Source organism: Physeter macrocephalus, chromosome 11, assembly GCF_002837175.3.
Source record: "Physeter macrocephalus isolate SW-GA chromosome 11, ASM283717v5, whole genome shotgun sequence".
Lineage (NCBI taxonomy): Eukaryota > Metazoa > Chordata > Mammalia > Artiodactyla > Physeteridae > Physeter > Physeter macrocephalus.
This window is the reverse complement of record NC_041224.1, coordinates 69,651,931-69,672,575: the sequence shown is the minus strand read 5'-3', so window position 1 is coordinate 69,672,575 and position 20,645 is coordinate 69,651,931. Positions and strand designations below refer to the sequence as shown.

At 41.3% G+C, this 20,645-nt stretch overlaps 1 protein-coding gene across 1 annotated transcript in view; it reads left to right on the top strand.

The window, feature by feature from the left end:
- Positions 1–20,645, top strand: part of LOC102976759 (OTU domain-containing protein 7A) — a 191,954-nt gene that overhangs the window by 121,466 nt on the left and 49,843 nt on the right. Inside the window, exon 5 of the mRNA XM_055088162.1 lies at positions 19,372–19,473. Within this exon, the coding sequence (XP_054944137.1) occupies positions 19,372–19,473 (102 nt within the window). The remainder of the gene's footprint in view (positions 1–19,371; positions 19,474–20,645) is intronic.

Sequence of the window (20,645 nt, the reverse complement as noted above, 5' to 3'; positions counted from 1 at the left end):
CTATTTCCAAGATTTCCGCCACCTTTACTGTCATTACTCTGAATTCTTTTTCAGGTAGGCTGCCTATTTCCTCTTTATTTGTTTGGTCTGGTGGGTGTTTGCCTTGCTCCTTCATCTGCTGTGTGTTTCTCTGTCTTCTCATTTTGCTTAATATACTGTGTTTGGGGTCTCCTTTTCACAGGCTGCAGGTTCATAGTTCCCGTTGTTTTTGGTGTCTCCCCCCAGTGGCTAAGGTCAGTTCAGTGCATTGTGTAGGCTTCCTTGTGGAGGGGACTAGTGCCTGTGTTCTGGTGGATGAGGCTGAATCTTGTCTTTCTGGTGGGCAGGACCATGTCCGGTGGTGTATTTTGGGGTGTCTGTGACCTTATTATGATTTTAAGCATCCTCTCTGCTATTGGGAGGGGTTGTGTTCCTGTCTTGATAGTTGTTTGGCATAGTGTGTCTAGCACTGTAGCTTGCTGGTTGTTGAGTGGAGCTGGGTCTTAGCATTGAGATGGAGATCTCTGGGAGAGCTTTAGCCATTTGATATTACATGGAGCCAGGAGGTCTCTGTTGGACCAGTGTCCTGAACTTGGCTCTCCCACCTCAGAGGCATAGGCCTGACACCTGGCTGGAGCACCAAGACCCTGTTAGCCACATGGCTCAGAAGAAAAGGGAGAAGAAAAGAGAATAAAATTAAGTTATTAAAATAAAAAGTAGGGGCTTCCCTGGTGGCGCAGTGGTTGAGAGTCCGCCTGCCGATGCAGGGGACACGGGTTCGTGCCCTGGTCCTGGAGGATCCCACATGCTGTGGAGCAGCTGGGCCCGTGAGCCATGGCTGCTGAGCCTGCACGTCTGGAGCCTGTGCTCCACAATGGGAGAGGCCACAACAGTGAGAGGCCTGCATACCCCAAAAAAATTAATTAATTAATTAATTTAATTTAATTAAAAGTAAAAAAATTATTAAAAATAAAATAATTAAAAGGTAATAAAAAAAAGAAAGAAAGGAGAGAGCACCCAAACCAAAGAACAAATCCACCAGTGATAACAAGCACTAAAAACTATACTAAAAATAAAACAAAAACATGGACAGAGAGAACCCTAGGACAAATGGTAAAAGCAAAGCTATATAGACAGACTCACACAAAGAAGCATACACATACACACTCACAAAAAGAGAAAAAGGAAATATATATATATATATTAAAAAAGGAAGAGAGCAACCAAATCAATAAACAAATCTACCAATGATAATAAACTCTAAATAGTAAACTAAGATAAACATAAAACCAGAAACAAATTATTTGCAGAAAGCAAACCCTAAGTCTACAGTTGTTCCCAAAGTCCACTGCCTCAATTTTGTGATGATTCGTTGTCTATTCAGGTATTCCACAGATGCAGGGTACATCAAGTTGATTGTGGAGGTTTAATCTGCTGCTCCTGTGGGTTCCTCCTCTTTGTTCGCACAGATCCCAGGGTTCAGCAAGGAAATATATATATATATTAAAAAAGGAAGAGAGCAACCAAATCAATAAACAAATCTACCAATGATAATAAACTCTAAATAGTAAACTAAGATAAACATAAAACCAGAAACAAATTATTTGCAGAAAGCAAACCCTAAGTCTACAGTTGTTCCCAAAGTCCACTGCCTCAATTTTGTGATGATTCGTTGTCTATTCAGGTATTCCACAGATGCAGGGTACATCAAGTTGATTGTGGAGGTTTAATCTGCTGCTCCTGTGGGTTCCTCCTCTTTGTTCGCACAGATCCCAGGGTTCAGCTTTGGATTTAGCCCTGCCTCTGCAGGTAGGTCGCCTGAGTGTGTCTATTCTTCGCTCAGACAGGACAGGGTTAAAGTAGCAGCTGATTAGGGGGCTCTGGCTCACTCAGGCCGGGTGGGGGAGGGAGGGGTACAGAATGTGGGGCAAGCCTGTGGCGGCAGAGACCAGCATGACGTTGCACCAGCCTGAGGCATGCCGTGTGTTCTCCCGGGGAAGTTGTCCCTGGATCACGGGACCCTGGCAGTGGTGGGCTGCACAGGCTCCTGGGAGGGGAGGTGTGAATAGTGACCTGTGCTTGCACACAGGCTTCTTGGTGGCTGCAGCAGCAGACTTAGTGTCTCATGCCCATCCTGATGTCCATGCTGATAGCCACAGCTCGTGCCCATCTCTGGAGCTTGTTTAGGCGGTGCTCTGAATCCCCTCTCCTCACGCACCCCGAAACAATGGACTCTTGCCTCTTAGTCAGTTCCAGACTTTTTCCCGGACTCCCTCCCGGCTAGCTGTGGCACACTAGCCCCTTCAGGCTGTGTTCAAGCAGCCAACCCCAGTTCTCTCCCTGGAATCTGAACTCCGAAGCCCAAGCCTCAGCTCCCAGCCCCCACCCATTCCAGCCAGCTGGTGAGCAGACAAGCCTCTCAGGCTGGTGAGTGCTGGTTGGCACTGATCCTCTGTGCAGGAATCTCTCCACTTTGCCCTCTGCACCCCTGTTGCTGCGCTCTTCTCTGTGGCTCCGAAGCTTCCCCCCCACCCACCCCCCGTCTCCCCCAGTGAAGGGGCTTCCTAGTGAGTGGAAACTTTTCCTTCTTCACAGCTCCCTCCCAGAGGTGCAGGTCCCGTCCCTATTCTTTTGTCTCTGTTTTTTTCTTTTTTCTTTTGCCCTACCCAGATACGTGGGGAGTTTCTTGCCTTTTGGGAAGTCTGAGGTCTTCTGCCAGCATTCAGTAGGTGTTCTGTAGGAGTTGTTCCACATGTAGATATATTTCTGATGTATTTGTGGGGAGGAAGGTGATCTCCACATCTTACTCCTCCACCATCTTGAAGGTCTCTCTCTACATTTTTAATGTTTCTTTTCTAACTTCCTGAAATGAATGCTTAATTCATTAATTCTTAGTCCCTCTTCTTTTCTCTTATAAGCATTGAAAGTTATTAATTCTCTCTGATTATTTTAGCTACATCCCACAAGTTTTGAAATGTAGTGTTTTCACTATTATACAGCCCCCAAAATTTTTCTAATTTTCACTTTGATTTATTCTTTGACCCATGAATTATTGGAACTGTTTCTTGATTTCTGAATATATGGAAAATCTTTGAAATATGCCTAGTTACTGTTATTATTGACTTCTAGCTTCATTGCTCTGTGGTCAGAGCACATGGTCTATATGTGTAGATACTTTTGCTTTATAGCCCAAAATATGGTTCATTTTTTTAATTTTCCATGTGTGCTTGAAAAGAATATAGTGTTCTGTTGTGACTGCATTTTTTGCATTTGTCCATTTTGTCATTAATTGTGTTTTTCAAATTTTTCAAATTTATTTACTTGTTCTTTTAATTACTGAGAGAGATGCATTAAAATCTCCCATTATGATTGTACACTTGTCTGTATCTTCTTTTATTTTTATAGATATTTAATCATATCTAAATCTGAAGCTATGTTATTAGATACAGCAACTAAAATTACATATTTATGAATTGAGTTGCTTAACATTGTGAAGTGCCTATTTAACTCTAGTCATGCTTTTTGCCTTTGATATTAATACAGTTATCCTAGCTTTCTTTATGTTAAAATTTGCAGCATTTGTCATACTTTAACCTTTAGCACTTTGGATGCCTATGTTTTACATGTGTCTTTTGTAAACAGCATGTGGTTGCTTTATTCTTAAAATCAGTTTGACAACTTTTATCTTTTAGTGAACGCAGTAATTTTTAGTGTAACCACTATTTATCCCTGTTCTATGTGGATTTTTTCTCCCTTTACAAGCCTTCTTTTAAATCTTCTGATTATTTTTTAATCATTTTATTTTTTTCCTCTACTAGTTTTGAAGGTATACACTCTCTGTTATTGAGAGGTTGCCTTAAAAAATCTAACATGCATATGAATCACATCTCAGATTAATCAACATCTTAACCTGTGCCCAGATAATACCAGGACCTTACACTGGATTCATTTTATTCACCACCCCTCCTGATTTATGTTAGTGTCATTTATCAATACTTTAGTTCTGTGTTTTTAATCTCATCAGACATTATTATTGTTGTTTTATGCAGTCAGTGTTCATTTCGAGTTACCCATATATTTACCATTTCTGTTTCTCTTCATTTCTTCTTACATATCAGATCCTCCTTCTATTTGAAGTTCATCCTTTAGAATTTTCTGGGATGAGTGTCTGCTGTGTTACTCTCTCAGTTTTTATTAGTTTTAAAGTGTGTTTGTTTTACCCCCATTTTTGAAAAACATTTTTCTTAGAAATAGTATCCTAGGTTACCAGTTATTTTCATTCAGCACATTGAAGATATTATTCTATTGACTTCTGTTTTCCATTGTTTCTTTTGAGGCATTAGCTGTCAGTGTGCCACTCCTTTGAGAATAATCTTTTTAAACTCTGCTCTAAGATCTTTTCTTTGTCTTTAATATTCTGCAGGTCCACAAGGATTTGCTAAGGAATATATTAGTTTTGTTTGTCTTACTTGAAATGTCTTAGCCTTATTAAATCTGTGAATTTATTTCTGTACATTTCTTCTGGAAAATCCTCAGTCAGAATCTCTTCACTATTGCCTTGGCCTCATTTTTTTCCAAATTTCAATTAGACAGTGTTAGAACTTTTCAGTCTGTTCTTCTTGTCTCATAACCTCTTTTTTGTCTTCTCTCTCTCTCTTTTTTCCCCTTAGTTGCATTCTGGATAATGTCTTCTGACTTATCTTCAAGTATATTAATTTTTTTCTTCAGTGATGTCTAATCTGTTATTAAACTGATTCTGAGTTTTTTATCTTAATCGTTATCTTCAATTTTTAACTTCTATTTTTGTTTTCCAAACCTACCTCCTATTCTTTGGTCGTGTTCCATTTCATTCTTTTATGTCTTTAACATTTTAAATATACTTGTTTATAGTCTCTAGCTGACAATTCTTAACCTCAAGTTCATAGATATCTATGAATAGCTGATTTTGTGTCTGTGGCTCTTACAAAGCTTGTTTCCTGTTAGGTTTGTAATTTGGGGTTGTGAGCAGGACATTTATCTGTGGGAATCTTGTATGGCCTGTGTTGAGAGTGTACTCAGTGACGTTGAGCGATATATTTGTTTGATCGTTTTTGCCAGACTCCCAAGGGAAATTACCATCCTATAACCAACTTTTATGGTAATTTCTTGGCTTAGGGGTTCCAAGCCACAAATCAATTTTAGCTCAAGTCAGAGTCAAGTCAATAGTTACAACATTTCTGGGAGAAGTTGTTTTTGGCTTTCTTTTTTTTCTCCTGTGCTAATCCCAGTCTAGAAGAGACAAATGTACTTCTCAGCTTCCTTTGCCATTAGGAAAATTACTTCTAATCCTTGGACTCAAGGAATAGTTTTTGAGGGTCCTAACTTTATGTTTGGGGGAGTAGGGAAGGGGTCCTCAATCCCAATTCCCCACATCACAGGCCTCAAGGCCTTTTTTCTGGTCCTTGTGTAGTGATTAAATGGGCAAAATGTCTCCACCCACAGGTAGTTGCAGGTTAAGAGCATATTTCTAATTTCCATTCCATATTTATTCTTTGGTCATTAGGGATTTACCACACTTTATTTCAATCTTAGATATACGTTTGAAAGGATTGTTGACACAGAGGACTTTTATTTTCTCTGATCCTTTTTTCTCTTTAAACCTATGTCCTCCCCCTTGTCTCAGAGATGGGGCTTCTCTCTTCTAACGTTGGATGACAAAGCCTTCCTCTCCCACTTTCTTTGCTGTTCTACACACATGCACACAATTTAAAATAATTTATTATTTTAAATTACTTTTTGTTAAGCCTTACAAAGAAATTGAGAATACATAAATAGAGAATAACAAAAGTAAAAATCATGGGAGGTTGTAGGGATGTAAGAAATAGTTCAGAGTGTTTAGAGTCATTTTCTTTGGTCCCTTGGACTTGGTACCTATAAGGCTAGCTGAGCTCCTATTCCTCCCTTATATTCCTAACAGGATTCCTTTTCCCTTACACCTACTCAACTTTTTTCTTTAAAGTCTCTTTCTCCAAATACCACAACCTAAACAATGAAGGTAGGCAAAAAAATTGTCATGCTATTTGCAGACACCTACTTGATTCAAGAGTGTAATTTGCATTTCCAATGACCTCCAGACAGTGCTTCTCAAGCCATGTGTACTGAAGGGCCACTTTTTAAAAAATTTCCAATGTGCTATGAACTGATACTTCTATAAAATTCAATAAAAGTACTGCAGCGAAATAAAATTTAAAAACAAACAGGCAGGGGCTTCCCTGGTGGCGCAGTGGTTGCGCGTCCGCCTGCCGATGCAGGGGAGCCGGGTTCGCACCCCGGTCTGGGAGGGTCCCGCGTGCCGCGGGCAATAATTTTAAATGGCCAGTGGTACTGTCACCTGGGTGAAGTTTGATGGTGCAAGGAGGGTGATGAGGCAGGGTCACTCTTGGGTTGGGGGAGGGAAGAAATAACCAAAAGTGAACAAAGTTGTGAGTCAATCAGAAAATGCACAAGGTTCACCTATGTTCACACCCAAAGAAGTGGTGGACTGTCTTCTCTTTCTGGCACTCACCTCTCAGAATCAGATGGCCATGCACCATTATGTGAAGCTTTGGATGAAGCAATGAGGTGAAACAAGTAAACAAGCAAAACCTCTAAAAAAAAAAAATACTGCAGTGAAGCCCAGTAGAAGCTCCTAGATGGCTCCTCACCTCCTTGTGCACCAATGGACCTTACTGAGCAGCACCAGACAGTCTGCACAAAAAGAGCTTCCTTTTCTTAGACGTTTCCTCTGTGAATGCGAAAGCAACCCTGCTTACCCCCAAAAGGACCTTAGTATGTGAAGGTACTTTTTAAGCCAAAGGGTATTGGTTCATTCATTCATTTACCGTTGGTTTATTTGTAAATACACTCCTTGATTTAACCAAGGGTTTTGGACCTGTTTTAACAAAAACACATATACGATGCTTTCTATATGTCAAGCCCTGTTTTAAGTGATTTCCAAATGTTAAATAATATATTATTCGCAAAAACTCTATCAGGTCAATACTGTTACCATCCCCATTTTTCAGAAGAGGGGACCAAGACACAAAGAGGTTAGTAACTTGCCCAAGGTCACACCACTAAGAAACAGTGGAACTGAGATTTGAACTCATGAAGTCTACCTCCAGAGTTCCTGCACTTAACCACTCTGCCAGCTGCCTCTCCAAGCCCTTCACTATCTTAGACCCTTTGGTCTCCGTTCTTCAAATACAGAGTTTCCAAAGCCCACTTTATGGGTGAATAATTCATTCCAGCATCATTGTCAACTTTGGCCATTATTGCATAAAGCTCTGAATCAAGGATGAGCAGGTCTTCTGTCTCCTTTGTGGGAAGAGTGATGATTGATTAGCATGTCTGCCTTGAAAAGGATGGTGATTTATGAATGTTGTCTGCATGGGTGTGAAAGGGCATGGACATGAAATGTGTCAGAGGAATCACCTGTAAGCTTCAGGGCTCTGTGCCTCTGAAAAAGTAAAACATTATAACCAAACTGTTAAAATTCCAACTCATCTATTGAAGAGGAGAAAATTTCAGTCCAACAAGTATCAGTTAGGTTCCCCCCAAATATGTTTAACTGAATTCAACCAATCTTTTAAAACTTAAGACAAGTGAGTCAATTCCTTTACAAATGAGGAATTGTCTTTGGCACCAGAATAGAATGTCTCCACTCATACGTGTAAAACTGCGGGACAGACTCACATGGCATTCATTTTCAAATCTGCGGAAAGTTGGAAGATTAGTATCTATAAATCTTGCACCAAGAATCACCAACTTTCAGTTTTGTCACATTTGCTTTATTTCTCTCTCTCTCTCTCTCTGTATATATATATATATATGTATATATATATATATATATATGTATATACACACACACACATATATATATAAAACTTATACATAAGTATATAAAACTTTTCCTGAACCATTTGAATCTGTATTGCAAATATGTATCTTCTGAAAATTCTCCTATAAAACCAGAATACTATCACTCCTAAGAAAAATAGCATTCACTTAATATGCTATCTAATACAGAGCTCATATTCGTATTTTCCCAATTAGCCCCCAAATCTCATTTTTAATTTGTTTTTCATTCCAAGACCCAAGGTTTCTACATTGCATTTGGTTATGGCTCTTTAGTCTCTCTACAAGAATGTCCCATATCTTTTCTTTTCTTTTGTTTTTTGTGATAATAATTTTTTGAGTCCCAGCCAATTATTCCATATTCCATTCCTCTATAAGCTTGCTCTGCCTGGACACTGGTGATCCCAGAGAGTGGTGGTGGGAGGGAGACAGAGACCACAGGGGAAGGAACATGGGAGAAAAGGAGATAATATGGTTTTGATGTGGAAACTAGAGGGAGAGCCTTGTGCATAGTACACATTTTTCAACATTTAATGGTATATTAATGTTGCTTATGATATGACTTAAAAGACATTATCTTTGCGTTATATAATGAAAAAGTTACCAAATTCATGTGGTGGTCCCTCTGGGGAGGGAGGAATGAGAATGAAAATTGGGGAGGCACATAAAGGGAACTTAAACTTGATCTTTAGTGCTGTTTTCTTCTATTCAATACATTGAAAGGCATGAGCTGAAGCAGATTATGACAGAGAGTTGGCATTTGCTTGGTCCTGAGGGGTGGGAGTATTGCTCTCAGCCCTTTTCAAAACTTTCAAAGAAAAAATAGAATGAGAGAAACCAGCAAGAGAGAGCAAGAGCATACCAGAAAGGGGAACTGGGTGCCCCTGGTCTCTCCAAAGAAGCCTGGTAGGACTGGTCTGTGACTTCATACACACACACACACACATATATTTTGGCCCCGCTGCACGACATGCGGAATCTTACTTTGCTTGAGCTGCAGCTCTGCTACTTGGTAAACAATCTGTTTTTTAAAATGATAACGGCTCAGAGAAGTTAAACTGCTTGCCCCAAACTCAACCATGTCCGACTGAATTAGGCCAGCTTTGTTCATGATCTGATTTTGCCCTGGGTGAGAAGGCTTCTTTAAGAGTCAGTGCACCCTGGGCAGGTTTATTTTTCTCCGAGTCTGTTTCCTTGTCTGTAAAATGGGAACATGCACCCCACACAGCACTGGCGGGTGTACCGTGGGTCCTGCTGTGAGCAGGAGAGACCCTAACCAGCCTGCAGTAGTTCTACCTTTCCATCCCACATTTTTATACCCCACACACAGTAAGTCTGGGGGCAAGGCTGGCAGCTCCACAGTGTCCTGGGTGAGGGGGAGTGGGGGAACCCAGGCACACCCACCTTTCTTCTCCTCCCTCCTGTCCTCAGCTGGCAGGTCAGTGCTGCCTCCACTCGGGTATAGTGTGGCTGTAGGTGCACCCAGTGACACATCCTCACCCAGCATCCTCCAGGGCAGCAAGGGAGAGGCCCCATGTTCCCTTTTGAAGGGTGACCAACAATTTCCCAGTAGCTGCCCAGCACATTTCCTGTTACAACTCATGGGCCAAGTGGCAGCCTGTGGCCACACCAACGCCCGTCCCTGCCAAGGGACATGGAGCTGCACAGATTGTCTTGAACACATCAAACTTGGCTCTCCACAGGGGCAGGCAGGGAATCTCCTCTCACCTGAGAAACACCAGACAGATCGGGGGTTTGTGAGTAAGAATGGGAGGTCGGTCATAAATGCAGACCACAGGCCTCATTAGCATGTCCCCTCCCACTCCCCCATTTCCCTGAAAGGCCCCCACCCCCACCCCATCCGCTGCACCTACTGGCTCTTGCGAGTAGCCACTGCCAGCTCAGATCCCATTCAGAGGATGGATGGGGTCCAGCCACTTTCATATTTGATGTGTCAGGCTCTTAGGTGTGACAGCCACTCTGTTGAGTTTCATACCTTATAAGCAAGAATCTTGTCGTTTTCTTTCACTTTGTGGCAACCCGGTTTTCATTTCTCCCAGCCTGGTTGTTTATAAAAAGGCTTTGTAAAAGTAGGGTGAGACAGGTTGCTAATTCACAGTCTGGAAAAAAAAAAAATTACTAAGTGCAGACACATTGTTTCTAATCATGTCTCCGACCAGCCATCCAGGGGCACTGTCATGTGAGGCCCTTGATTGCATTTCTTATTTAGCCTTAATAAGATGACTTGCGCATGGCAAGAATTTACCAATTTGTTAGCATAAGCATCAGTTTCTTCATGTAATAGATGCTTGTCTATTTAACTTTGTAATGTTAATTTTAATATGTTCTCATTTAGAATTAAGGGTACCATTATTTTATATTAATAAACCCACTTATCATTAAAATGCAATTACTGAATCTTAGTCAAAAAAGCACTGTAGAGCTGATAAGTACCCCCATTTAAATGAAACCCTGGCAAGGTTTATTACATTAAACTTTGTTAATGTGATAATCTATTAAGCTCTGACTCTCTGACTCTGAACTAAATGTACTTTTGAGGGCCTTAATTTTCTAGTATTACTTGCAGTTCTTATCCTTCATGTTTCATTATTTATTTACTGACACAATAACACCCTTTATTAAAATGTATTCTTAATAATGACAGATGGCTTATTGTAAATAATGAAATGCCCCTCCAACTGTTCCAATAGTCTTAGTATTATTCTTTCCTAAAAAAAAAAAAAAGTTTTAATTAAGTACTTTCACAACTTGTTGGAAATAGGTATCATAAACATTCTTACTTGATTGAAATTTCACAAGGAGTTGAAGGCCCTAAGAGGTGACCATTAGATTTCATTCCCAAATATGTCACTAGTAATTTCACATAACATTAGAAATGTAAGATAAAACCATTCATAAACTGGAAGCAATTTTAATATAACCCAGAAATGGTCAGGATGGAATTAAATTTTCCGGCCAGCTCTGTGTAACCCCCTACCCTGTTCATCCTGATCATTACTAGGGAAGAGCTGAATGGGGGTCATCCCTTTCTAGGACAGACATACAGTGAACAAACTGCCATACTAAGGTACCATTATGGATGGGATGTTTGTGTCTCCCCCAAATCCACATGTTGAAACCCTAACACCTCCCTCCATGTGACATTATTTATAGATGGGGCCTTGGAGAGGTAATTAAGTTTAGATGATGTCAGGTGGGTGGGGCCCCATGATGGAATTAGTGTCCTTCTAAGAAGAGAAAGAAACCAGAGTTTGCTCTCTTCCTGCCATATGAGGACACAGTGAGAAGGCGGCTGTCTGCAAACCAGGAAGAGAGCCCTCGCCAGCACCTTGCTCTTGGGCTTCCAGCCTCCAGAACTGTGATCAATATATTTCCACTGTTTAGTCCTCCCAGTCTATGGTATTTTGTTATAGCAGCATGAGCTGACTAAAACAGGTACACACCCAGAAGAGGAGAGAGGGAGAGCCAGAAGTCATTTGAGTCTCTTTTTTAGAGGGCAACCCAATATTCAGCTGTACCAGATGCCTGGGGGTGGTAGGGAATGTGGAAAGCTCATTGAATATCTCGACTATCAGCCCATCACTGAGTGCCCTTTTTATAAAACATATATCATTGTCAGACTGAATGTGGTCTGGAAAGCCAAAAGCATATCATGGATTAGTTTCAAGGGTCACAATGGTGTGGCCTGAGTTAACTCTGTTAAAAGTGTCAACAGCTGTGAGGCGAAGCTGACAGTCAGCCCGCCAGGAGCAGGCAGGGGCAGGGCATCCTCCTCCATCACAAGACAAACGGGTTGACTCTTGGCAGGAGTCCCAGGTGTGGTGTGCAGTGGCAGCCTCTGCGTCAGACCTAGGAGTCCTTCCTTCATTGGCCCTGTGTGGTGGCAGTCACCGTGTGCAGTACAGCAAGGGGTCCAGGCAGCAGTGGTGGTCATCTGAGAGGTGCAGCCTCAACAAGCAGCTTGATTCCAGTTAGTCTCATCGGAGGACGGGCCCTCACCATGCCCGTGGACAAGACTGACCCAGATAGTTTGATCAGCATGTGTGATTTCTCATCACATTTCCTGGCTCCAAAAAAGTGCGTCTTTAATCTACCAGTCTGTAGTTTTCCAAGTAACAGACCAAACCAGTAGGCCAAACAGCCCAAGGGTCAGTAAAGACATAACAAACTTCTTCCAGGGAGTGCTGGCCAGAGCTATGAGAACAGCCTTGAGCCCTGCCCACTGAACAGAATGACAAAGTCCACTTTGGTATCTGCAGAGCTGGCACTGGGGCCACAAAGCCACCATGGTCCAGCCACCACTACCAGGCTCAGCTTAGCTGCTGCATCAGTGCACAGCCCAGGCATTCAGGGTCTTCCATGCGTCCAGGGCCCTGCTGAGCCAGCAGCTCTGCTTCAGGCTCAGAGTGGGGGATAGTTTCTTCCAGAGGGGCAGCTGCCACTTTTTCATGTAAAACCCAGAGGCTGCTGTGACCAGGGCTGCTGTGTGCTTGAATACACCATTTGCATCTGACAAGTGATGCTCATTGGGCACTTCTCACCTTGTTTTGCACTGAAGCTGAGTTGACCACCCCAAAATGGGAATATCAGGCCAGGGTCACCAGGGGGAGGTGTCCAGTTTTGGCCGGAGTCCAGTAGCAGGTTAATTGCAGCTTTCCCAAAGGGATGAACATGGTAGCCATGTCAGGGATGTGACAAGTCTGACTTGTCACTTGTGACAAGTCTGAAACCCCAAGGGGCACTTCTGGGTGGATGCCGCCTCCCCTTGCCAGAGGTTCCAGTCAGCAAGAGTACTGGCCACAGACACTTGGAACTCAAAGGGCCCCAAAAGTAGCAAATATACCCAGAGTTTGCTGGACCACTTCCAACACAGCCTGATACGCTGGCTCCATTCACAGGAGGCTGATTTGCAAGTTGGAGGTCATAAAAGACCAACTAGAATGCCCAGCTGAGGCACATTGCATCTTCAACCCAGAGCCTAAGGAGGAGCCTTCTTTTGGCAGTGGGGTGTGGGGGCTGAAGATACAGCAGTTTTCCTTGACTGCCAGAGGGATTGAGCTTTGTGAATCCCCAACAGCACCCCAAGGAACTTGACTTGGCAAGGAGGCCCCTGAATTTTTTTGAGACTTATCAGCCACCCAGCTGGCTGAGGTGTGATATCACAGAGTCCAGGCCCCGAGGCTGAGCTTCTGATGTTCAGGCCAGCAGTCACCATCTACAAGGTGAAAGCTTGGACACAGTGGGTAGAGCTCTCACATGCAATCCTGACCCATCCACGAGGAGTAAATGGCAGGAACATTTTCCCCATTGGCCCTTCTTTACCTGTGGCTCTTCTGATCAGGAGAAGCCCCTCTGGCACTTATGGGATGGGATGTCCATGCATGTGGACTTAATTCCTGTGGTACATTCAAGTGTAGAAGCAGCAACAAGGTTGCCCTGGATTAGACCCAAGGGCGCTACTGCTCACAGGATCCCATGAGCTTCTGTTCCCCACTGTGAGCATACCCAACCCCCATCAGTTGAACTCAGATGCCCCTTCCCCCTGTGACTGTGTGGAATGGTAACTTTGGCACCTTTCTCCAACAGTGCCATAAAAGTTTGAGCTCCTCTCCTCCATGAGGTGTCCCAGCTCACTTGGACAGGTACATGTGACCTCTGGTCCTCCTCTGGGGCAGGGAGACCTGGGCCCCATCCTTACGACCTTTCATGAAAGCAGCTGATGTCAGGGTAGAGAAGTAGGGAGGGGCTAGGAGGTACAGAGGGAGAGAGCAAGGTGCAGTTACTTTCACATCTGAGCACTTTTTGCAGTTCAGCCAAATGAACTTCCCATGGTCTGGTCCACCAGAAGCCCTGTATCAACTTTGGGGACTCCTTGGAGTCATACAGGAAGGGAATGAGCATCAGCCCCCATTCAGCCCTACCTCTCACTGCTTCACCCCTAAACAGTTGTTGATAGGACAGTTAGGCCCTTAGTCACTGGCCCTTTGCCTATCACCTGGGTAAGAGAGTTCCCTACAGGATCCTAGGGTATCTTTTCCTATCTCCTAACCTAGCCCAAGATGCCACATGTCCTGTCTCTCTTAGAAAGCCCGGTCTCTGTTGGAATCTCATCCCCATCTTCAAAAACTGTCCAGAACTGTGAAGATCCTACTCTGCTTGCAAGCTACCTAGTCAGCCCAACACAGTTTCAAGGATGCTGGCAAAAGACATGAGACTCCTGGGTCAGAGACAGAGGACTTCATCACTCACAGCATAGCAAGCAGCACGAGTTCCATGTTTAATGTCAGTTTCCCTTGCCCTCCAAACCCCATGGGTGTTGCAGAAGCAGGGATGGGGAGATACTGTGCACACAGTGGATTTGTGTCAAAGCTCAGAGCCCCAAGCTTAGGAAACCCCAACACAGTCAAGTCAGTTGAAAATATAACAGTACTAACTGTGTATACACCTAAGATTTAGCCTAAAATATATATAAAGCAAAAATTGATAGACTCGAAAGAGAAATAGACAAATCTAAAATCAAAACTGGAGATTTTTAACAGAATTCTCTTGCTAAATGATAGAATCCATATTCAGAAAAATCAGTAGGGATTAGATGAACATAAATAAAGAGCTTAACCTAATTTACATATATACCACATGGCACCTACTAATTGCAGAATAAATATATATTCTTTTCAAGTAAACAATTTTCCAAATTGACTACATGGTGGGACATAAAGATTGTATCAATAAATTTCAAAGGATTTGAAATCATTCAGAGTATGTGCTTGGACCACACAATGAAATATCCCTCTTTATCTCATGTCTTAATAATGTCTACTTCATCTGATAGCAGTGAAACTTTACCAGCTTTACTTTTGCTTATTTTTGAATGATATATCTTTCTCTACCTACTTACTGTCAAATTTCTGTGTCGTTATATTTATGGTTTCTTTTGTCAACAGTATATAGTTGGTTTTTAAGGGGGGCTGACAGTGTCTTTTAATTGGAATATTTAGTCCATCCACATTTAATATAAATGCTCTTTTGGTTTAAATCTGTTATCTTGCTGTTTGTTTTTTGTTATTGTGTTTCTTTTTTCTCTTTCTTTTACTCTTTTGAATTATTTAAGGATGTTTATCATTCTGTTTTCCCCTCTACTATCTTGTTAGTTATACATTTCTTATTATTCTTTTCGTGGTTACCCTAGAGTTTACAACATGCATTTTTGAGTTATTAGAATTTATCTTAAGTTAGCACTTTTACCTCTTTCTGGTCAATGTATGAACCTTAGAATTTATGTCATTTGTTACACACTCCCATATTTTGTGTTGTTGCTGTCATGTGTTTTAATTCTACATATAATTTAATCCCCAAAAGCCATTACTAGTATTGCTTTAAACAATCAATATTTACCAACATATTTGCCCTTTCAAGTCTCTTTATTCCTTTTGTATACCCTGCCTCCCATAGAATCATTTTCCTTCTGTCTGGAGATCTCCCTTTAGAATTCTTTACTGCAGGTGTGCTGGTAATGAATTTTTTCTTTCTCTTTTTCTGGGGTATAGAATTCTAAATTGGTAGTAATCACCTTTCTTCAAAACACCTTGCTGAGATTACGATAGAAATTGCATTTAATCTATGCATCAATTTAGAGAGAATTCACATCTTTACTGTGTTGAGAGTCTTCCAATTCGTGAATATGGTATGTCTCTCCAGTTGTTTAGTTCTTCTTTGATTTCTTTCATCAGCATTTTATAGTTTTTAGCATACAAGTACTGAAGATGTTATTTTATACCTATACTTCAGTATTTAATTTTTGAGCTATTGTAAATAGTATGATATTTAAAAATTTGAGGCCCATGTGTTCAGAGTTAGTATGTCGAAATACCGTTGATTTGTGTATGTTGATCATGTATTCTGTGACCTTGACAAAATCATTTATGAGTTATAGTATTTTTTATAACTTCCTTCTGATTTTCTACATAAACCATTCTGTCATCTGCAAATAAGGACAGTGCTAGGTCTTTCTTTCTGATCTGTGTTACTTTTATTTCTTTTTCTTGACTTATTTCACTGGCTAGGACTTCCAGTACTATGTTGAATAGCAGGTTGAGAGAGAGCATCCTCACCTTTTCCCAGTCTTAAGGGGAAAGAATTCAGTCTTTAACATTTAAGTATGATGTTAGCTGTATGGTTTTTGTAGATGTTCTTTACCAAGTTGAGAAAGTTCCCCTCTGTTCCTAGTTTTAATGGGAGTTTTTGTCATGAATGAGTATCAAATTTTGTCAAATGCTTTTTCTGCATTGATGATATGATCAAGTGATTTTTCTTCTGTAAACTGTTAATATGGTGAATTATATTAATTGATTGCTTTACAAATATTAAACTAGCCTTGCATTCCAGTAATAAACCCCACTTAAACTTAGTGTATAATTTTTCTATAAAATGCTGAGTTCTACTTGTTTATATTTTGTTAAGAATTGTGTATCATATTCATGAGAGGTATTGATCTGTACTTTTCTCTTTTTTGTATTTTCTTTGTCTGGTTTTGGTATCAAGGTAATACTGGCCATTTTCTGCAGGAGTTTGTGTAGGATTTGTTGAGTGTGTCTATTTGTATAGTCTATTTAGTGGTTGCTCTAGATATTATGTTATATACACATACTTTATCAAAGCATACACATAAAGTTCTGACACTTTACCACTTTTATGAAGCATAGAAACCTTACCTGCCTTTATGCTCCTTTATCCTCCACCATCTATGATTGTCTTAAATATTTCTTCTACACACATTGAGACAGACAATATTATAATTTTTTCTTCAACTGTCAGACATAATTTAGAAAATTCAAGAGGAGAAGGAAAGTCTCTGTATTCATTCATATTTTTTCTCTTTCCATGTTGTGCCTTCCTAATGTTTGAAGATTTCCTCTTTTGTCATTCCTTTCTGTCTAGAGAACTTCCTTTAGCCATTCTTTTAAATTAGGTCTACTGGAAACCTAAATTCTCTTAGTTTTCCTTCATCTAAGAATGTGTTGATTTCCCCTTTATTTCAGAAGGATACTTCTGTTGTACATAGAATTCTGGATTGATGGCTCTTTTCTTTTAGCACTTGAAAAACATTGTTCCACTTCTTTCTGATCTCTATGGTTTCTGATAAGAAAGTCACTGTCATTACAATTGTTTTTCCCATATAGGTAAGGAGTTGTTTCTCTTTAGAAGCTTTCAAGGCTTTTTCTTTGTCTTTAGTTTACAGAAATTGGACTATGATGTGTTTTGGCATGACTTTCCATGGATTTTTCCCATTTAGAATTTTCTCAGCTTCTTGAATTCATATATTTATAGGTTTGTTTGTTTACAAAATTTGGGAAGTTTTCAGTGATTATTTCTTTGAATACTTTTCTCAGCTCTACCCTATTTCTCCTCTCCTATGGGACTATGGTCACGTGATCATTTTTAGTTTATTTTCTCTACATTATTCAGTTTCTGTAATTTCTATGTTATACCTTGTCATCCACAGATTCTTTCTTCTATTCTCTCCATTCTGTTATTGAGCACATCCATTGAATTTTTTTAACCAATTGTTGGATTATTTTAATTCCAAAATCCTCATTTGGCTCTTATTTGTATCTTCTTTTGTTGTTGTTGTTGAGACTTTTTTTTGGCTGACATTTTTCTTTTTTTTTTTTCATTTGTTTCAAGCCTGTTTGTAATTGCTTGTTGAGGCATTTTTATGATGCCTGCTTTAAAATCTCTGTCAGATAATTCTAACATCTGCATCATCTGTGTTGATGTTGGTTAGTTGTCTTTCCTCATTCCATTTGAGGTCTTCCTGGTTCTTGGTATAAATAATTTTCAATTGAAAATTGAATATTTTGGGTATTAAGTTATAAGACTATGAATAATTTAAATCTTGTGTTTTAGCAGACCTTCTCTGACACCATTCTGTTAGGTGTAGGACGCCATTGATTCACAGCCGTCAGATGGGGGTGGACGTACAGGTTTTCCACACTGCCTCTGCTGGAACCTAATGTGGCATGGGCTTCTTGGTACTGCTGGGTGGTAGTGGGAGAACCTCATCACCATCAGATGGGCGTGAAAGTCCAGGCTCCCCATATGCTCTTCATTTGGTAAGGGTGGAATCCTCATTACCATCCAGCAGGGTTGAAGTGTTGACTCCACACCACCTGGCAGTGGGGGAGGGGGTAGAGAGTGACTCATGGCAGCCTGGCAAGGATGAAGTCTCAGCTCCCCACTCGGCCTCTGCTAGAAGAGTGGTGGGAGGGCTACAGTTTGTTCTGTGGGTGTGGCTGGAATAGAACAGCTGTTTTCTAAGCAGTGGCTGTCTGGCTAAGCTGCCCCTCTCCTGGTGTTCTGACTAAAGAGAGCATGATTTTTTTTGACAGCCTCCATTATTTCCAGACTGTAACCTTCTCTAGCAACTACTCTGGGGGTTGTGAGGCAAAGAGGAACCCAGGGCGCCTACCTCCAGGTTGTGCCTCAAGTCCTGAGGTTCCTAGCCAGTCTGCCTTCTTCTCTCCACCTTTCAGTTTTCCCATGTTGTTTTATACGTAATGTCCAGGGGGTTTAGTTGTAGTTAGTAGAAAGGGTAGTGGAGAGGATGTCTACTCTGTCTTCCTACAAGCAGAAGTCTCGAGATGTGTTGATGAAATTTAACATGACTCTACCAAAATAGCTACAATGGTTTTGATGTATAAAATTAAATGTAGTCAGACAAAGACAAATATCACATGACATCACTTATAAGTAGAATCTAAAAATAATAATAATACAAATGAACTTATTTACAAAACAGAAATAGACCCACAGACACAGAGAACAAATTTATGGTTACCAAAGGGGAAAGGGGGGATAAATTAGGAGTCTGGGATTAACAGATACACACTACTATATATAAAATAGATAAACAACAAGGACCTACTGTATAGCACAGGGAAATATATTCAATATCTTGTAATAACCTATAATGGAAAAGAATCTGAAAAAGAATATATATATATATATATATATATATATATATATATATATATACACATGTATGGATAACTAAACCACCTTGCTGTACACCTGGAACATTGTACATCAACTATACGTCAATTTAAAAAATTAAATGTAAACCATACTCTCAAAGGTATGTATGCATCAACAAAGAAGTATGGTATTTTTTTAGAAAAATAACTTTTGGGAGGGGAAACTGTGTTCAAGGAAATTATACAAAGAAAAATTTTACATTTTGTGTAAAATGTGTTCCCAGATTCAAGGAGAGAAGGCTTTAGTCTTGAGCTTCTTGCTAGTTGATGGGAGAATTTGGCCATTTTTTTATCTCAGAGAGGAAAAAAATCTATATATTTTTTTGAGAATAAGTAGCCATAACTCTCCACCTTACCAATGAAGTTCTCTAGAATTCTCTAGAAAATCATCCGCCGATGTTTAAGCTTACTTAGCAAACATCCCTGCCTGTCCTGGGATTCTAAACGTGAGCTTCTGTTCCAGGTCGCCTGAACTGGTGGTCCACCGTGTGCACGAGCTGTAAACGGCTTCTTCCTTTGGCCACGACAGGGGACGGGAACTGCCTTTTACACGCTGCCTCACTGGGTAAGCCCCACAGTGTAGACAGAGGGTGGCAATGCCCAGGCCTGCTCTGTGCATCATTAAAGGACAATCATATACTAAGTAGAGCCACGAGCATCACTGTCATCTGGAAGAGTCCCCAAGGGATGGAGCCAACAATCCCTGCCCTTCTTGTCAAGCAGCTGGCAGGCTTTGTGGGGACATAGAGCACACATGAGAAAAGACCTGTCCTGATAGAAAGAGGCCTGAGCAGAGCTGCAGGGATGGGCATTAGACATCGTGATCTAGGGCAATCAAAGAGGACTTGCTGGAGGAGGTGAGATTTTACTGAGACTTGAAGAACTTGAAAGACTATAAAAAAGGACCTTCCAGGCAGGGAGACCACATAGATAAAGCAGAAAGGCAGAAATTACCATGGTGTTTGGGTCGGGGCTAAGCCCTGTTGGACTTGAGCAGGAAGTCTGGGGAGCAGTGCATGACGTTGGGTAGGTCTGGGGCCACCACACTGACTGCAGCTGATGCACTCAGACTGACAAAAAGACAGACATAGGTGCTGCTTGGGTAAATAACACGGCACAGTCAGAATACACCACAGAGAGGTCAGCAACCTCCTCCAACGGAGATGGGAGCTTCCTGGTTACAAAAAGCGACACCAGCAAATGCACAGTGTGGGTGGCAATATTTGGATGATGGAAGGTCACGGTAGACTTTCTGGAAGCTCACTTAACCCCTCTGGACCCAGGCTTACAACACAGGCAGAACTGGATTTGTGCCAGGGACCCCAGTATCAGTGCCAGTGGCGCCTTATCAGTCCTGCAGTATGAGGCCCCTCTCCAGGGATGGGCCCCTCCAACGAGAGTATGGTCCTTGTTGGTCAAACTCGCCTCCCCAGGTAAACATGACCTTAACCCGATGCTGTGTCCCAAAGTAAGGACGCCCCAGACCTTGCTTCAGACCTGTAGTGAGGCCTGTTCTGTAAGAGGTGGGCTGAGATGAACCTGAAAAGGTTTAGAGGGTAATGAGGGGAACCTGGAAAGGGCCCCGAGATGGCCAGAGGAGGATGGAGCCCAAGAGCAAAGGGAACATCCCACATTCCATGGGCTTGACAAGGGGTGATGGGGAAGAGAAGGGTACCCACCCACCTCCTCCCTTTCTTTCTTTTTTTTTTTTTTTTTTTTTTTTTTTGCGGTACGTGG